Consider the following 19,721-nt stretch of genomic DNA (forward strand, 5'->3'; position numbering starts at 1 on the left):
CTTTACAATAAGTTACCAGCAAATTAAAAATATGGGAACCATCATCTTCTCAGGAAGTTGGCCTATGTTGGCAGAGTCTTGTCTCTGAGAGAGTACAGGTTTCCTGTCTTGTTCTGCTCTGAGTTACAGGAGAAGAATATGTGGAAGGCACTAGGTTGTTTGACATATAGAACAAACTGGTGACTCACAAAAAACTTTACCATAGGATCACCGTATAAATGTTTACATCTAAAAGGAATCAGGTAAAGGAGGAAATCCAATAAAGATGTAAAAAAAATAATAATAACACTTGAACAATTGTTTTCTTGTTTTTTGTTTTGATGTTTTAGTTTAAATTTTATTCCCTGCCCACAAACATCCATTAAGCACCCAGGAGAAGGAAAAGGGAATGTAACTAGCAATAGAGAGAAACTTTCTTCACAACAATGGCCATGGCAAGCTTAGGCACTTTTGGTGAAATCTCTCTGTGAAGTGCTGGGAGAGGAATAAAAGGCAAACTGACACAGAAGTATTGTTATTTTTTTTTCTTTTACATCTTTATTGGGGTATAATTGCTTTACAATGGTGTGTTAGTTTCTGCTTTATAACAAAGTGAATCAGTTATATATATACATATGTTCCCATATCTCTTCCCTCTTGCAACTCCCTCCCTCCCACTCTCCCTATCCCATCCCTCCAGGTGGTCACAAAGGCCCAAGCTGATATCCCTGTGCTATGCGGCTGCTTCCCACTAGCAATCTACCTTACGTTTGGTAGTGTATATATGTCCATGCCTCTCTCTCATTTTGTCACAGCTCACCCTTCCCCCTCCCCATATCCTCAAGTCCATTCTCCAGTAGTTCTTTGTCTTTATTCCTGTCTTACTCCTAGGTTCTTCATGACATTTTTTTTCTTAAATTCCATATATATGTGTTAGCATACGGTATTTGTCTTTCTCTTTGTGACTTACTTCACTCTGTATGACAGACTCTAGGTCTATCCACCTCATTACAAATAGCTCAATTTCGTTTCTTTATATGGCTGAGTAATATTCCATTGTACATATGTGCCACATCTTCTTTATCCATTCATCTGATGATGGGCACTTAAGTTGTTTCCACCTCTGGGCTATTGTAAATAGAGCTGCAATGAACATTTTGGTACATGACTGTTTTTGAGTTATGGTTTGACTCTCTTTGAATTATGGTTTTTTCAGGGTATATGCCCAGTAGTGGGATTGCTGGGTCATATGGTAGTTCTATTTGTAGTTTTTTAAGGAACCTCCATACTGTTCTCCATAGTGGCTGTACCAACTCACATTCCCACCAGCAATGCAGGAGTGTTCCCTTTTCTCCACACCCTGTCCAGCATTTATTGTTTCTAGATTTTTTGTTGATGGCCATTCTGACTGGTGTGAGATGATATCTCATTGCAGTTTTGATTTGCATTTCTCTAATGATTAATGATGTTGAGCATTCTTTCATGTGTTTGTTGGCAGTCTGTATATTTTCTTTGGAGAAATGTCTATTTAGGTCTTCTGCCCATTTTTGGATTGGGTTGTTTGTTTTTTTGTTATTGAGCTGCATGAGCTGCTTGTAAATTTTGGAGATTAATTCTTTGTCAGTTGCTTCATTTGCAAATATTTTCTCCCATTCTGAGGGTTGTCTTTTGGTCTTGTTTATGGTTTCCTTTGTTGTGCAAAAGCTTTGAAGTTTCATTAGGTCCCATTTGTTTATTTTTGTTTTTATTTCCATTTCTCTAGGAGGTGGGTCAAAAAGGATCTTGCTGTGATTTATGTCATAGAGTATTCTGCCTATGTTTTACTCTAAGAGTTTGATAATTTCTGACCTTACATTTAGGTCTTTAATCCATTCTGAGCTTATTTTTGTAGATGATGTTAGGGAGTGATCTCATCTCATACTTTGACATGTACCTGTCCAGTTTTCCCAGCACCACTTATTGAAGAGGCTGTCCTTTCTCCACTGTACATTCCTGCCTCCTTTATCAAAGATAAGGTGACCATATGTGCGTGGGTTTATCTCTGGGCTTTCTATCCTGTTCCATTGACCTCTCTTTCTGTTTTTGTGCCAGTACCATACTGTCTTGATTACTGTGGCTTTGTAATATAGTCTGAAGTCAGGGAGCCTGATTCCTCCAGCTCCGTTTTTCGTTCTCAAGATTGCTTTGGGTATTCGGGGTCTTTTGTGTTTCCATACAAATTGTGAAATTTTTTGTTCTAGTTCTGTGAAAAATGCCAGTGGTAGTTTGATAGGGATTGCATTGAATCAGTAGATTGCTTTGGGTAGTAGAGTCATTTTCACAATGTTGATTCTTCCAATCCAAGAACATGGTATATCTCTCCATCTATTTGTATCATCTTTAATTCTTTCATCAGTATCCTATAATTTTCTGCATACAGGTCTTTTGTCTCCTTAGGTAGGTTTATTCCTAGATATTTTATTCTTTTTGTTGCATTGGTAAATGGGAGTGTTTTCTTGATTTCACTTTCAGATTTTTCATCATTAGTGTATAGGAATGCCAGAGATTTCTGTGCATTAATTTTGTACCCTGCAACTTTACCAAATTCATTGATTAGCTCTAGTAGTTTTCTGATAGCATCTTTAGGTTTCTCTATGTATAGTATCATGTCATATGCAAACAGTGACAGCCTTACTTCTTCTTTTCCGATTTGGATTCCTTTTATTTCCTTTTCTTCTGGGATTTCTGTGGCTAAAACTTCCAAAACTATGTTGAATAAGAGTGGTGAGAGTGGGCAACCTTGTCTTGTTCTTGATCTTAGTGGAAATGCTTTCAGTTTTTCACCATTGAGGATGGTGTTGGCTGTGGGTTTGTCATATATGGCCTTTATTATGTTGAGGAAAGTTCCCTCTATGCCTACTTTCTGCAGGGTTTTTATCATAAATGGGTGTTGAATTTTGTCAAAAGCTTTCTCTGCATCTATTGAGATAATCATATGGTTTTTCTCCTTCAATTTGTTAATATGGTTTATCACATTGATTGATTTGTGTATATTGAAGAATCCTTGCATTCCTGGAATAAACCCCACTTGATCATGGTGTATGATCCTTTAAATGTGCTGTTGGATTCTGTTTGCTAGTATTTTGTTGAGGTTTTTTGCATCTGTGTTCAACAGTGATATTGGCCTGTAGTTTGCTTTCTTTTTGACATCCTTGTCTGGTTTTGGTATCAAGTTGATGGTGGCCTCGTAGAATGAATTTGGGAGTGTTCCTCCCTCTGCTATATTTTGGAAGAGTTTGAGAAGGATAGGTGTTAGCTCTTCTCTAAATGTTTGATAGAATTCGCCTCTGAAGCCACCTGGTCCTGGGCTTTTGTTTGTTGGAAGATTTTTAATCAGTTTCAATTGCAGTGCTTGTGATTGGTCTGTTCATATTTTCTATTTCTTCCTAATTCAGTCTTGGCAGGTTGTGCGTTTCCTAGAATTTGCCCATTTCTTCTAGGTTGTCCATTTTATTGGCATAGAGCTGCTTGTAGTAATCTCTCATGATCTTTTGTATTTCTGCAGTGTCTGTTGTTACTTCTCCTTTTTCATTTCTAATTCTATTGATTTGAGTCTTCTCCCTTTTTTTCTTCGTGAGTCTGGCTAATAGTTTATAAATTTTGTTTATCTTCTCAAAGAACCAGCTTTTAGTTTTATTGATCTTTGCTCTCGTTTCCTTCATTTCTTTTCCATTTACTTCTGATCTGATCTTTAGGATTTCTTTCCTTCTGCTAATTTTGGGTTTTTTTGTTGTTGTGCTTCTTCTTTCTCTAATTGCTTTAGTTGCAGGTTTAGGTTGTTTATTCGAGATGTTTCCTGTTTCTTAAGGTAGGATTGTATTGCTATAAACTTCCCTCTTAAAACTGCTTTTGCTGCATCCCATAGGTTTTTGGTCGTCGTGTCTCCATTGTCATTTTTTTCTAGGTATTTTTTTATTTCCTCTTTGATTTCTTCAGTGATCACTCCGTTATTAAATAGTGTATTGTTTAGCCTCCATGTGTTTGTATTTTTTACAGATCGTTTCCTGTAATTGATGTCTAGTCTCCTATGGTCGGAAAAGATACCTGATACAATTTCAATTTTCTTAAATTTACCAAGGCTTGATTTGTGACCCAAGATATGATCTATCCTGGAGAATGTTCCATGAGCACTTGAGAAAAAGGTGTATTCTGTTGTTTTTGGATGGAGTGTCCTATAAATATCAATTAAGTCCATCTTATTTAATGTATCATTTAAAGCTTGTGTTTCCTTATTTATTTTCATGTTGGATGATCTCTTCATTGGTGAAAGTGGGGTGTTAAAGTCCCCTACTCTGAATGTGTTACTGTCGATTTCCCCTTTTATGGCTGTTAGTATTTGCCTTATGTATTGAGGTGCTCCTATGTTGGGTGCATAAATATTTACAATTGTTATATCTTCTTCTTGATTCGATCCCTTGATCATTAGGTAGTGTCCTTCTTTGTCTCTTCTAATAGTCTTTATTTTAACGTCTATTTTGTCTGATATGAGAAGTGCTACTCCAGCTTTCTTTTGGTTTCCATTTGCATGGAATAACTTTTTCCATCCCCTTACTTTTAGTCTGTATGTGTCTCTAGGTCTGAAGTGGGTCTATTGTAGACAGCATATATATGGGTCTTGTTTTCATATCCATTCAGCCAATCTGTGTCTTTTGGGGGGAGCATTTAGTCCATTTACATTTAAGGTAATCATCGATATGTATGTTCCTATTCCCAGTTTCTTAATTTTTTTAGGTTCGTTATTGTAGGTCTTTTCCATCTCTGGTGTTTCTTGCCTAGAGAAGTTCCTCTAGCATTTGTTGTAAAGCTGGTTTGGTGGTGCTGAACTCTCTCAGCTTTTGCTTGTCTGTAAAGGTTTTAATTTCTCCACCAAATCTGAATGAGATCCTTGCTGGGTAGAGTAATCCTTGTTGCAGGTTTTTCTCCTTCATCACTTTAAATATGTCCTGCCAGTCCCTTCTGGCTTGCAGAGTTTCTGCTGAAAGATCAGCTGTTAACCTTATGGGGATTCCCTTGTGTGTTATTTGTTGTTTTTCCCTTACTGCTTTTAATATGTTTTCTTTGTATTTAATTTTTGACAGTTTGATTAATATGTGTCTTGGCATATTTCTCCTTGGATTTATCCTGTATGGGACTCTCTGTGCTTCCTGGAGTTGATTAACTATTTCCTTTCCCATATTAGGGAAGTTTTCAACTATAATCTCTTCAAATATTTTCTCATTCCCTTTCTTTTTCTCTTCTTCTTCTGGAACCCCTATCATTCGAATGTTGGTGCGTTTAATGTTGTCCCAGAGGTCTCTGAGAGTGTCCTCAGTTCTTTTCATTCTTTTTTCTTTATTCTTCTCTGCAGTAGTTATTTCCACTATTTTATCTTCCAGGTCACTTATTCGTTCTTCTGCCTGTTATTCTGCTATTGATCCCATCTAGAGTATTTTTCATTTCATTTGTGGTGTTGTTCATCATTGTTTGTTTCATCTTTAGTTCTTCTAGGTCCTTGTTAAATGTTTCTTGCATTTAGTTTATTCTATTTACAAGATTTTGGATCATCTTTACTATCATTATTCTGAATTCTTTTTCAGTAACACTGCCTATTTCCTCTTCATTTGTTAGGTCTGGTGTGTTTTTATTTTGCTCCTTCATCTGATGTGTATTTTTCTGTCTTCTCATTTTGCTTATCTTACTGTGTTTGGGGTCTCCTTTTTGCAGGCTGCCGGTTCATAGTTCCCGTTGTTTTTGGTGTCTGTCCCCAGTGGCTAAAGTTGTTTCAGAGGGTTGTGTAGACTTCCTGGTGGAGGGGCCTAGTGCCTGTGTTCTGGTGGATGAGGCTGGATCTTGTCTTTCTGGTAGGCAGGTCCACGTCTGGTGGTGTGTTTTGGGGTGTCTGTGGAGTTATTATGATTTTAGGGCAGTCTCTCTCCTAAAATGAGTGGGTTTGTGTTTCTGTCTTGCTTGTTGTCTGGCATAGCGTGTCCAGCACTCTAGCTTGCTGGTCGTTGAGTGAAACTGGGTACTGGTGTTGAGATGGAGATCTCTGGGAGATTTTCTCCATTTGATATTATGTGGACCTGGGAGGTCTCTTGTGGACCAGTGTCCTGAAGTTGGCCCTCCCACCTCAGAGGCACAGAACTGACTCTTGGCTGCAGCACCAAGAGCCTTTCATCCACACGTCCAGGTACGTGGGGACTTTCTTGTCTTTTGGAAGGTCTGAGGTCTTCTGCCAGCGTTCAGTAGGTGTTCTGTAGGAGTTGTTCCACGTGTAGATGTATTTCTGGTGTATCTCCGGGCTGCGGCCGCAGGTGCCCGGTTCCGGGCTGCTCCCGGCTCCCGGCAGCGGGGAATGGCGAAAGAACCAGGAGGGCTTTCGGCCAGTCTGGTAATGGGGCGGCCGCGCCAGAACGGCCCCTGGCCCTCACTCGCCGCTCCGGTGCAGCCGCCACCCGGGGCCGCGCCCCACACCCTCGGGCTCCGCCAGTAGCTGCTGGACATGCCGCCGACCCGCCCCGCTCAGCGGAGCTGCGCTCAGGCGGCAGCCCTCGCGCTCCAACTAGCTCCCCAGAAGTATTGCTTGGTGTGCATTTCCAGGCTCTGCCTGCTTTCTCATCTCTTGGTGGCAGGTGGAGGAAGAGGAGAAAAAGTTAAACTTTTCTTATAAACTGGCAGAATAAGCTTATAATATCCTCTCACTATCTCTGCATAGGTTCTAGTCTCTGCAGCACTACATAAGCTTTGCCCAAAGTAATGAACAGTTGAAAGTCAAATGTAATACTTCACCAAACAACTTAAAAATACTTGCACACTGGAAAGGATTAAGTTGCAGAGAACACAAATGGACCCAGAGCAACTTTTGCCAAAAGAGAATATTGTGCTAAATGTACAGCCATAGCTCTTTTCCATATGAAGAAACAGTCAGAAGGATAAAAGAACTTGGTCAAAATCACACACGTAAGTAGGACAGAATCTGGTCTGACTGTCATAAGGGTTGTGCTCTTTAACACCCAGGCTAGCTTTTCTGAAATCTGATTCATGCATAGAATAACTAAACACCTCTGTTTGCCTTGAATGTTCCCTGTTTATACATAGGGCTGCTGCAGTTTCTCATATCGCCCACTTTGATTCCCAAAAGCAACTGAGAATACACAATAATTTGGTCACTCTATCCATGGACCACTATGGTGGGACTGCCCAGGAAGCTTATTAAAAGTGCAGCTTCCTGAGCCCTACTCCACATCTAGATAAGTTTTCTTAGGGTTGGCCCAAGAATCCAGGTACAAGTCTTTTTAAGTGCTTTTGTGGAACCCCACAGGTGAGTCTCTCACTCTTGTAAGTTAATAAACCATTTATTCTGCCTCCGCCAGATGCCCAGCCAGGTCCTATTAAGGTAGAAGTCCCCCCACCACATCAGAGGGATGCTCCCAGCCAAGTAATCTCTGGAGCCTTGGAGCATCTGAATGGTCTCATGCTGGCCCACCTGCCATGACAAAGCTCCTCCAGAGCATTCCCCTTCACAGTTTACATTCTACCACTCCCAAAGGCAGTCTGCTCCAATGGGGCCTGACTTCGCGTGTCCTAACGTGCACCCGCTGATTCAAGCAGTTTAGGAATAGAAGGTGCTGTGGTTTTCAACCAGGGTGGTCCAACCTCTAAAATGGTAGTTGAAGCAGTCTCTACCTCCTGGGCACATCGCCTTTGCAACACTGCCATTAAACGAATGTCCCATCTTTGCTTTTTCAAGGTCAGCAACAAGGAGTCCCCTCCTAAAGAAGGTTGTCTCTCATTGCCACACTATCAAAGGCTGCCCCAAATGTTCCTTCCTGTGGGCCTGATCAGGCTAAGGGCAGAGTTGTCTCTTTCCTTCTCTGAGTTGGACCAAATCATCTTAGTAACACCTCTTCACAGTGTTGACCATGTTTTTCACAGGGGCTGCTGCTGAGCCTTTATCTCATCCTTTCATGGTGGAGAGAGAGAGAAATCTAATGATTTTTACTTCTAGGGGTGAGGGGACTGTAATGATTATGTTGTCATTTTGTATTATGTCCTTTTGTCATGAATTTGTTTTCAATTTCATGTTAAAATGGGCCCACCATTTCCACTTTGTGAGGTCATTCAGCACCCTCATTTTGCACCTTTAACATCTCTCTTAGTATCACTTGGAAATATTTGAAATGGCATGAGCTTGTCCTCACATTCCTATCAGCTGTAAATCTGGAGCCCCGACATGAACCTAACCATTGAACAGAACACCTCTCCACTACCTGTGTAACACTGGGTAGGCCCTTTAACCTCTTGGTATTTTTAAGTCCTCAGTTGTAAAAATGTGAGGGTGCTATGAATTTATATTTGGGAAAGGACATGGTCGAGAAGAGTGTGTCTTTTCTTTTATTCTTTTAAACTGGAATCTCTTCCCTCTCTTCCCCATGGGTCCAAATCTCACTTGTCCTTCAGGCCCACTGCCAAGGAGCCTTCCCTGATTCCCCAGGCCACACAAATCTCTGCCTCTTAGGGTCAGTGGCATACAACCTAGCTATCTCTTACGTTAATCTTGCCTCTCAAGCCAAACTCAGAATGTGGGACTCTCTTACCCTCCTGGCACCCCTGGGGTTGTGCCAGCCCCACTGCCGCACGACACCTAGTGTGTCTACTAGACGAGAGCATGGGTGGGTAGGCCCAGATGTGAGGGGCCAGTTAGAGTACATCTCCCTCCACCCTGCTCTCCTCCACAAAAGTGCACCTCCTCCTGAAGCCTGCCCCTCAAGTCACAGTTTCCTCATATGAACTCACTGGGTAGTGATGCCGTCATAGGCCTTTTTACGGTTTCCATGGCAAGGTAACTATGCAAACGTGCTTCCCTCAGAGAAACTTCCCTACCTTGGTGGGTACTTCTTTCCTTGGAGAAAGTTCTCCACCAGATACCAATCTCTTTTTTTGTCTGAGAGAGAATATCTGACCACATCTTCTATATTTACTCTAACCTGTCCTCTATTCCCTGGGAGGGCAGGGAAGCAGGTACACTGAGACCGGGCATGTGTACAAGAGGCATGGTATACACACAAACTCCCTTGGCTGCCACATGTTCCTGTGGCACATACACCTGAACACTTTCCCAGCTCTAAGTAATACCAGTGACCTGGGACACTTTCAGTGACCCACAGTGCTCACTGTTGAGGAGAAGTGAAAGGTCATCCCTGGACAAGTGTGCAGGACGGTTCTGAGCTTTATAAATGTAGCCTTCCCCTTTGGGATACAGGATGCTTCCATTCAGACCCTTTCCTGATTGGCCTCTTAGAAAAAGACAAGTGCATTTTTGTTGGCAAATGGTAAATGGAGCAGTTTGAGGAAGGGGGCCACTCTTGAACCTCACCTTCAAACGCAGGCACCTCTGTGCTGTCATGTAGATGTCTATATCGGTCCCCTCAGAAACATCCCATAAAGAGATGCAGAGTACTAGGGGAGAGGGTGATGCCATATTGATGGGAAGACCAAAAGAACGAAGGGGGGTTGATGAAGTGCTAATGAGATTGGAGGGCTGAAGAGATTGTGTCCCAGGAGGCTGGGTTGATGTGAGCCGAGACTTGGTACCCAGAACCCGGTTCTGAGTCTCCTGATCACTCTGCCTCAGGATTTTGCCTTGTTCTAATCGACGTAAAAGTATGAGAGGCCTAGAGTTCAGTGTGTTTGAAACAGGCAGTATAAATGGGGCCCAAAAAGGGTTGCCAAGGTGGCCGGGGTTCTTAAGCAATTTATATTTGATTATTCTTTTCCAAAACTTGAAAGACATTTCCATTAAAGCCTCAGAAGTGACAGGCTGCAAGAAATGTTTTCTCTGTGGTGGAAGGGAGAGATGGAGAGGATCATGACTGCAATTACTTTTGGGTTCTACTGTTTTCCCTGGAAACGGTGAAGAGACTTCCTCATGTGCTGCAGCCCTAGGCTCTCGGGATTGCTTTCTCTCCCAGTGTCCCTTCTCTAGGGAATCATAGAGGTGATGGGCCAAGGCTGTGTTTTGGATGTCAAGTAGCTTAAATGTTTTCAGCCAGAAACTGGGAGAGACATGAGAGGGGGAAATTCTGGCAGGAGACTGTGCACAGCAGAAGTGACTGATCAGTTCTGATTTTCTTTGCAGCAGCAGTGGCTCCCGTTTCTCGTCCTACACCTGGTCACTACCATGTCGTCTACCGAGGGTGTGCATAAACACTCTTGGGCCGGCATGGGTAGACATACTGCTTGGTTGATGGCTACCGGGCCTACGGAGATGTTCCTTTGGCCACGCCAGCAAAGGTGGAAACAGAGAAGCCAGTCCCCAGACGTGCTCCCAAGAGAAAGCGCTGTCCAGAAAGGTCGGACAAAGACCTGTGTTGCCCCAGACCCAAAATCCAGCGATTGCAGCATTCAAGCAGCTCAGAAATACAAGGTGCTTTGATTGTCAAGCAGGGTGGCCCAACCTCTGGGCACATGCCCTCTGCAACAGCCCCAGTAAACAAATGTCCCATCTCTACTTTTTCAAGGTCGGCAACAGGGAGTCCCCTCCTAAAGTAAGTTCTCTCTCATTGCCACATTATCAAAGGCTGCCCCAAATGTAGTTCCTTCCTGTGGGTCTGATCAGGCTAACGGCAGAGTTGTCTCTTACCTTGTCTGAGTCGCACCAAGTCGTCTTAGTAACACCTCTTCACCCTGTTGACCATGTTTTTCACGGGGGCTGCTGCTGAGCCTTTATCTCATCCTTTCATGGTGGAGAGATAGAGGATTCTAATGATTTTTACTTCTAGGGGAGAGGGGAGTGTAATGATGATGTTGTCGTTTTGTATTATGTCCTTTAGTCATGAATTTATTTTTGATTTCATGTTAAAATGGTCCCACAATTCCCACTTTGTGAGACCATTCAGCACCCTCATTTTGCACCTTAGACATCTCTCTCAGTATCACGTGGAAATGTTTGAAATGGCATGAGGTTGTTCTCACATTCCTGTCAGCTGTAAATTCGGAGCCCCAACATGAACCTAACCATTGAGCAGAACACCTCTGCACTTCCTGTGTAACACTGGGTAGGCCACTTAACCTCCTGTTTTTTTTTCAGTCCTCAATTGTAAAAATGTGAGGGTGCTATGAATTTATATTTGGGGCAGGACAAGGTCGAGAAGAGTGTGTTTTTGCTTTTATTCTTCTAAACTGGAATGTCTTTCCTCTCTTCCCCATGGGTCAAAATCTTACTTGTCCTTCAGGCCCACTGGCAAGGAGCTTTCCCCGATTCCCCAGTCCACACAGATCTCTGCCTCTTAGCGTCAGTGCCATACAACCTAGCTGTCTCTTATATTAATCTTGCCTCTGAAGCCAATTTCAGAATGTGGGTCTCTCTTGCCCACCCTGGGGCCCCAGTGGCTGTGCCAGACCACCGGCACCCCGCATCTGGGGTGTCTACTAGACTAGGGCATGGGGGAGAATGCCCAGGTGTGAGGGACGAGGCAGAGTACCTCTGCCTCCACCCTGCTCTCCTCCACAAAATTGCCCCTCCTCCTGAAGCCTGCCCTGCAAGTCACAGGTTCGTTCTAAGACCTCACTGGGTAGTGATGCCCTCACAAGCCTTCTCACAGTTTCCATGGCAGGGTAACTGTGGAAAGGGGTGCCCTCAGAGAATCTTCCCTACCAGTTCTCCACCAGATACCAATCTCTTTGGTTGTGTGAGAGAGAATGTCTGAATGGATAGTCGTTATGTACTCTAACCTCTGCTCTGTTCCCTGGGTAGACAGTGCAGCAGGTACACTCAGACCGGGCATCTCTACAGGAGGTAAGGTGTACACACAACCTCACCTGGCTGGCACATATTCCTGTGGTGCTAGCCAACTACGTACCCCTGAGCATTTTCCCAGCACTAAGTAATACCAGTGACCTGGGACACCTTCACTGACCCACAGTGTTCACTGCTGAGGAGAAGTGAAATGTTATCCCTGGACAAGTGTGCAGGACGGTTCTGAGTTTTATAAATGTAGCCTTCTCCTTTGGGCTAAAAGATGCTTCCATTCAGACCCTTTCCTGATTGGCCTCTTAGCAAAAGACAAGTGCATTTTTGTTGGCAAATGGTAAAAGGAGCAGTTTGAGGAAGAGGGCCACCTTGAACCGCACCTGCCAATGCAGGCACATCTGTGCTGTCATGTAGGCGTCTCTATCGGTCCCCTCAGACACATCCCATCCTGAGTTGCTGAGTACTAGGGGAGAGGGTGTTGCCATATTGATGGGAAGACCAAAAGAACGAAGGGGGGTTGATGCAGTACTAATGAGACTGGAGGGCTGAGGAGATGGTGTCCCAGGAGGCTGGGTTGATGTGAGCCTAGACTTGGGACCCAGAACCCGGTTCTAAGTCTCCTGATCACTCTGCCTCAGGATTTGGCCTTGTTCTAATCGACATAAAAGTATCAGAGGGCTAGAGTTCAGTGTGGTTGAAACAGGCAGTATAAATTGAGCCCAAGAGGGGTTTCCAAGGTGGGCGGGGTTCTTAACCAATTTATATTAGATTATTTTTTTCCAAATCTTGAAAGACATTTCCATGAAAGCCTCAGAAGTGACAGGCTGCAAGAAATGTCTTCTCTGTTGTGGAAGGGAGAGATGGAGAAGATCATGATTGAAATTACTTTCGGGTTCTACTGTTTTCCCTGGAAACGGTGAAGAGACTTCCTCATCTGCTGCAGCCCTAGGCTCTAGGAATTGCTTTTGCAGCCAGTGTCCCTCTTCTAGGGACTCATAGAGGTGATGGGCCAAGGCTGTGTTTTGGATGTCAAGTAGACTAAAGGTCTTCAGCCAGAAACTGGGAGAGGCATTAGAGAGGGAAATACTGGCAGGAGACTGTGCACAGCAGAAGTGACTGATCAGTTCTGATTTTCTTTGCAGCAGCAGTGGCTCCCGTTTCTCGTCCTACACCTGGTCACTACCATGTCCTCTACCGATGGCGTGGAGAAACGCAGTTGGGCTGGCATGGAGAGACATACTACCTGGTTGGTGGCTTCCGGGCCTATGGGTATGTTCCTTTGGTCATGCCAGTAGTGGAAGCAGAGAAGCCAGTCCCCAGACGTGTCCCCAAAAGAAAGCGCTCTCCGGAAAGGTCGGACAGAGACCTGCGTTGCCCCAGAGCCCAAATCCGGTGATTGGAGCATTCAAACAGCTCAGGAGAACAAGGTGCTTTAATTCTCAAGCAGGGTGGCCCAACCTCTGGGCACATCCCCTCTGCAACAGCCCCAGTAAACGAATGTCCCATCTTTATGTTTTCAAGGTTGGCAACAGGGAGTCCCCTCTTAAAGAAGGTTCTCTCTCATTGCCACATTATCAAAGGCTGCCCCAAATGTGGTTCCTTCCTGTTGGCCTCATCAGGCTAAGGGCAGAGTTGTCTCTTTCCTTCTCTGAGTCGTACCAAATCGTCTTAGTAACACATCTTCACACTATTGACCATGTTGTTCACGGGGGCTGCTGCTGAGCCTTCATCTCGTCCTTTCATTATGGAGAGAGAGAGGATTCTAATGATTTTTACTTCTAGGGGTGAGGGGAGTGTAATGATTATGTTGTCATTTTGTATTATGTCCTTTTGTCATGAATTTTTCAATTTCGTGTTAAAATGAGCCCACCATTCCCACATTGTGAGGTCATTCAGCACCCTCATTCTGCACCTTTAACATCTCTCTCAGTATCACTTGGAAATGTTTGAAATGGCATGAGGTTGTTCTCACATTCCTATCAGCTGTAAATCCGGAGCCCCGACATGAACCTAACCATTGAGCAGAACACCTCTCCACTACCTGTGTAACACTGGGTAGGCCCCTTAACTTCTTGGATTTTGTAAGTCCACAGTTGTAAAAATGTTAGGGTGCTATGAATTTATATTTGGGGCAGGATAAGGTCGAGAAGAATGTGTCTTTTCTTTTATTCTTTTAAACTGGAATCTCTTCCCTCTCTTCCCCATGGGTCCAAATCTCACTTGTCCTTCAGGCCCACTGCCAAGGAGCCTTCCCTGACTCCCCAGTCCACACAAATTTCTGCCTCTTAGGGTCAGTGGCATACAACCTAGCTGTCTCTTACGTTAATCTTGCCTCTCAAGCCAAACTCAGAATATGGGTCTCTCTTGCCCTCCTGTGGCCCCTGGTGCTGTGCCAGCCCACCGGCATGCCCCATCTGGGGTGTCTACTACACTAGGGCATGGGTGAGGAGGCCCAGGGGTGAGGGGCGAGGCAGAGTACCTCTGCCTCTACCCTGTTCTCCTCCACAAAACTGCCCCTCCTCCTCAAGCCTGCCCCTCAAGTCAAAGATTCCATATATGACCTCACTGGGTAGTGATGCCCTCACAGGAGTTCTCAGCGTTTCCATGGTAGCATAACTGTAGAAACGGGCTGCACTCAGAGAAACTTCCCTACCAGTTCTCCACCAGATACCAATCTCTTTGGATGTCTGTGTGACAATGTGTGACCGGATACTGTATATGTACTCTAACCTGTGCTCTGTTTCCTGGGTGGGCAGTGCAGCAGGTACACCCAGACCGGGCAACTCTACAGGAGGTATGATATACACACAACCTCACCTGGCTGGCACATGTTCCTGTGGGGGTTGCCAACTACGAACAGCTGAGCACTTTCCCAGATGTAAGTAATACCAGTGACCTGCGACGCCTTCAGGGACGCACAGTTCTCACTGCTGAGAACAAGTGAAAGGTCACTCTTGAAACACACCTTCAAACCCAGGCACCACTGTGCTGTCATGTAGACGTCTATATCGGTCCCCTCAGACACATCCCTTACAGAGTTGCTGAGTACTAAGGGAGAGGGTGTTGCCATATTGATGGGAAGACCGGAAGAACGAAGAGGGGGTGATGAAGTGCTAATGAGCCTGGAGGGCTGAGGAGATGGTGTCATTGGAGGCTGGGTTGATACGAGCCTAGACTTGGGACCCAGAACCCGGTTCTGAGTCTCCTGATCACTCTGCCTCAGTATTTGGCCTTGTTCTAATCTACATAAAAGAATTAGACAGCTAGAGTTCAGTGTGGTTGAAACAGGCAGTATAAATGGGGCCCAAAAAGGGTTGCCAAGGTGGGCGGGGTTCTTAACCAATTTATATTAGATTATTTTTTTCCAAATCTTGAAAGACATTTCCATGAAAGCCTCAGAAGTGACAGACTGCAAGAAATGTTTTCTCTGTTGTGGAAGGGAGAGATGGAGAGGATCATGATTGCAGTTACTTTCGGGTTCTACTGTTTTCCCTGGAAACGGTGAAGAGACTTCCTCATGTGCTGCAGCCCTAGGCTCTCGGGATTGCTTTCTCACCCAGTGTCCCTTCTCTAGGGAATCATAGAGATGATGGGCCAAGGCTGTGTTTTGGACGTCAAGTAGATTAAAGGTCTTCAGCCAGAAACTGGGAGAGACCTGAGAGAGGGAAATTCTGGCAGGAGACTGTGCACAGCAGAAGTGACTGATCAGTTCTGATTTTCTTTGCAGCAGCAGTGGCTCCCGTTTCTCGTCCTACACCTGGTCACTACCATGTCCTGTACCGTGGGTGTGGAGAATCGCAGTTGGGCTGGCATGGGGAGACATACTGCCTGGTTGGTGGCTACCGGCTCTACGGGGATGTTCCTTTGGCCACGCCAGCTAAGGTGGAAGCAGAGAAGCCAGTGCCCAGACGTGCTCTGAAGAGAAAGCACTCACCGGAATGGTCGGACGAAGACCTGTGTTGCCCCAGACCCAAAATCCGGCGATTGGAGCTTTCAAGCAGCACAGGAATACAAGGTGCTTTGATTCTCAAGCAGTGTGGCCCAACCTCTGGGCACATCGCCTCTGCAAGAGCCACAGTAAACGAATGTCCCATATTTTCTTTCTCAAGGTCGGCAGCAGGGAGTCCCCTCCTAAAGAAGTTTCTCTCACATTGCCACACTATCCAAGGCTGCCCCACATGTGGTTCCTTCCCGTAGCCTGATCAGGCTAAGGGCAGAGTTCTCTCTTTGCTCCCCTGAGTAGCACCAAATCGTCTTAGTAACACCTCTTCACCCTGTTGACCATGTTTTTCACTGGGGCTGCTGCTGAGCCTTTATCTCATCCTTTCATGGCAGAGAGAGAGCGGATTCTAATGAATTTTACTTCCAGGGGAGAGGGGAGTGTAATAATTATGTTGTCATTTTGTATTATGTCCTTTTGTCATGAATTTGTTTTCAATTTCATGTTAAAATGGGCCCACCATTCCCACTTTGTGAAGTCATTCAGCACCCTCATTTTGCACCTTTAACATCTCTCTTAGTATCACTTGGAAATGTTTGAAATGGCATGAGCTTGTCCTCACATCCCTATCAGCTATAAATCTGGAGCCCAAACATGAACCTAACCATTGAGCAGAACACCTCTCCACTACCTGTGTAACACTGGGTAGGCCCCTTAACCTCTTGGTTTTTTAAGTTCTCAGCTGTAAAAATATGAAGGTGCTATGAATTTATATTTGGGGCAGGACAGGTTTGAGGAGAGTGTGTCTTTGCTTTTATTCTTCCAAACCAGAATGTCTTCCCTCTCTTCCCCATGGGTCCAAATCTCACTTGTACTTCAGGCCCACTGCCAAGGAGCCTTCCCTGATTCCCCAGTCCACACAAATCTCTGCCTCTTACGGTCAGTGCTATACAACCTAGCTGTCTTTTACGTTAATCTTGCCTCTCAAGCCAATCTCAGAATGTTTGTCTCTCTTTCCCTCCTGGGGCCCCTGGGGCTGTGCCAGCCCACCGGCACGCCCCACGTGGAGTATCTACTAGACTAGGGCATGTGTGGGAAAGCCCATGTGTGAGGGGCCAGGCAGAGTACCTCCTCCTCCACCCTGCTCTCCTCCACAAAACTGCCCCTCCTCCTGAAGACTGCCCCGCAAATCACAGGTTCCTTATATGACCTCACTGGGTAGTGATGACCTCACAGGTCTTCTCAGAGTTTCCATAGCAGGGTAACTATGCAAATGTGCTACCCTCAGAGAAACTTCCCTACCCTGGAGGAAACTTCTTTCCCTGGAGAAAGTTCTTCACGAGATACCAATCTCCTTGGTTGTTTGAGAGAAAATGTTTGACCAGATCTTCTCTATTTACTCTAACCTGTCCTCTGTTCCCTGGGAGGGCAGTGCAGCAGGTACACCGAGACCGGGCATCTGTACAAGAGGCATGGTGTACACACAACCTCCCCTGGCTGCCACATGTTCCTGTGGGGCTTGCCCACCACACACACCTGAGCACTTTCCCAGCTCTAAGTAATACCATTGACCTGGGACACCTTCAGTGACTCACAGTGCTCACTGCTGAAGACAAGTGAAAGGTCATTCCTGGATTAGTGTGCAGGACGGTTATGAGCTTTATAAATGTAGCCTTCCCCTTTGGGATACAGGATGATTCCATTCAGACCCTTTCCTGATTGGCCTCTTAGCAAATGACAAGTGCATTTTTGTTGGCAAATGGTAAATGGAGCAGTTTGAGGAAGAGGGCCACTGTTGAACCACACCTTCAAACCCAGGCACCACTGTGCTATCATGTAGGCGTCTCTATCGGTCCCCTCAGACACATCCCTTACTGACTTGCTGAGTACTAGGGGAGAGGGTGGTGCCGTATTGATGGGAAGACCGGAAGAATAAAGCGGGGGTGATGAAGTGCTAATGAGACTAGAGGGCTGAGAAGATGGTGTCCCAGGAGCCTGTGTTGATGTGAGCCTAGACTTGGTACCCAGAACCTGGTTCTGAGTCTCCTGATCAGTCTGCCTCAGTATTTGGCCTTGTTCTAATCAACATAAAAGTATCAGACGGGGCCTCCCTGGTGGCGCAGTGGTTGAGAGTCCGCCTGCCGATGCAGGGGACACAGGTTCGTGCCCTGGTCGGGGAAGATCCCACATGCCGTGGAGCGGCTAGGCCCGTGAGACATGGCCGCTAAGCCTGTGCGTCCGGAGCCTGTGCTCCGCAACGGGAGAAGCCAAAACAGTGAGAGGCCCGCGTACCACACACACAAAAAAAAAGCATCAGAAGGCTAGAGTTCAGTGTGTTTGAAACAGGCAGTATAAATTGGGCCCAAGAGGAGTTGCCAAGGTGGGCGGTGTTCTTAACCAATTTTATTAGATTATATTTTTCCAAAACTTGAAAGACATTTCCATGAAAGCCTCAGAAGTGACAGACTGCAAGAAATGTTTTCTCTGTTGTGGAAGGGAGAGATGGAGTGGATCATGATTGCAATTACTTTCGGTTTCTACTGTTTTCCCTGGAAACGGTGAAGAGACTTCCTCATGTGCTGCAGCCCTAGGCTCTAGGGATTGCTTTTGCAGCCAGTGTCCCTTCTCTAGGGACTCATAGAGGTGATGGGCCAAGGCTGTGTTTTGGACGTCAAGTAGATTAAAGGTCTTCAGCCAGAAACTGGGAGAGACCTGAGAGAGGGAAATTCTGGCAGGAGACTGTGCACAGCAGAAGTGACTGATCAGTTCTGATTTTCTTAGCAGCAGCAGTGGCTCCCGTTTCTCGTCCTACACCTGGTCACTACCATGTCGTCTACCGCGGGTGTGGAGAAACGCAGTTGGGCCGGCATGGGGAGACATACTGCCTGGTTGGTGGCTTCCGGGCCTACGGGGATGTTCCTTTGGCCACGCCAGCTAAGGTGGAAGCAGAGAAGCCAGTCCCCAGACGTGCTCCGAAGAGAAAGCACTGTCCGGAAATGTCGGACGAAGACCTGGGTTGCTGCGGACCCAAAATCCGGCGATTGTAGCATGGTGCCAGGAGGCGGACCCCACAGAATCTTGCAGGTGATCCATCCTGAAGAGAAGGCAATGGTTTAAATGCCTAAGGCAGCGAATGCCTCTTCCTGCACTGACCGCCACTCCCCACCACCACTGCCCACTGCCACAGATTAGAACCTGCATCTTTTTGTCTGAGCCTTCCCCAGCCAGGAGCCTCCTTCTATACTAAATGGCCATAAGCCAGGAGCCTCAGAAACTGAGGTTTGTAATGAGAGTCTGCCCTGAACATCCCAGGGCTGAAGCTGGCCTGGAAGAAACCCTGACGTTCCTCTGCTTAATCCTCAAGGGCCCCTTTGTGAGCTGAAGAAAGAAAAGTCTAGAAAAAACGGATACCTGGGAGGGGAAGATGGCGGAAGGGTAACACGCGGAGATCACATTCCTCCCCACAGATACACCAGAAATACATCTACACGTGGAACAACTCCTACAGAACACCTACTCAACGCTGGCAGAAGACCTCAGACCTCCCAAAAGGCAAGAAACTCCCCACATACCTGGGTAGGGCAAAAGAAAAAAAGAAAAAACAGACAAAAGAATAGGGAGGGGACCTGCACCAGTGGGAGGGAGCTGTGAAGGAGGAAAGGTTTCCACACTAGGAAGCCCCTTCGCGGGCGGAGACTGTGGGTGGCGGAGGGGGAAGCTTCGAAGCCGCGGAGGAGAGCGGAGCCACAGGGGTGCGGAGGGCAAAGCGGGGAGATTCCCGCAAAGAGGATCGGTGCCGACCGGAACTCACCAACACGAGAGGCTTGTCTGCTCACCCGCCGGGGCAGGCGGGGCTGCGAGCTGAGGCTCGGGGTTCGGTCAGAGCACAGGGAAAGGACTGGGGCTGGCGGCGTGAACACCTCCTGAAGGGGTTAGTGCACCACGGCTAGCCGGGAGGGAGACCGGGAAAAGGTCTGGAGCTGCCGAAGAGGCTAGAGACTTTTTCTTCCCTCTTTGTTTCCTGCTGCGCGA

At 45.9% G+C, this 19,721-nt stretch overlaps 1 protein-coding gene across 1 annotated transcript; it reads left to right on the forward strand.

Annotated features, from left to right (window-relative positions):
* Nucleotides 1-10,234: 10,234 nt before the first annotated feature.
* Nucleotides 10,235-19,165, forward strand: LOC113616683 (uncharacterized). Its single transcript, XM_027100083.1, has 5 exons — nucleotides 10,235-10,423; nucleotides 12,892-13,018; nucleotides 14,506-14,627; nucleotides 15,474-15,764; nucleotides 18,471-19,165. Exons 3-5 carry the CDS (start codon nucleotides 14,546-14,548, stop codon nucleotides 18,734-18,736), a joined length of 639 nt encoding a protein of 212 aa, XP_026955884.1. The 5' UTR covers nucleotides 10,235-10,423; nucleotides 12,892-13,018; nucleotides 14,506-14,545; the 3' UTR covers nucleotides 18,737-19,165.
* Nucleotides 19,166-19,721: the final 556 nt, after the last annotated feature.

The sequence above is a fragment of the Aethalodelphis obliquidens genome, unplaced genomic scaffold, assembly GCF_003676395.1.
Source record: "Aethalodelphis obliquidens isolate GAN/ISIS:26980383/991018 unplaced genomic scaffold, ASM367639v1 scaffold342, whole genome shotgun sequence".
Classification (NCBI taxonomy): domain Eukaryota; kingdom Metazoa; phylum Chordata; class Mammalia; order Artiodactyla; family Delphinidae; genus Aethalodelphis; species Aethalodelphis obliquidens.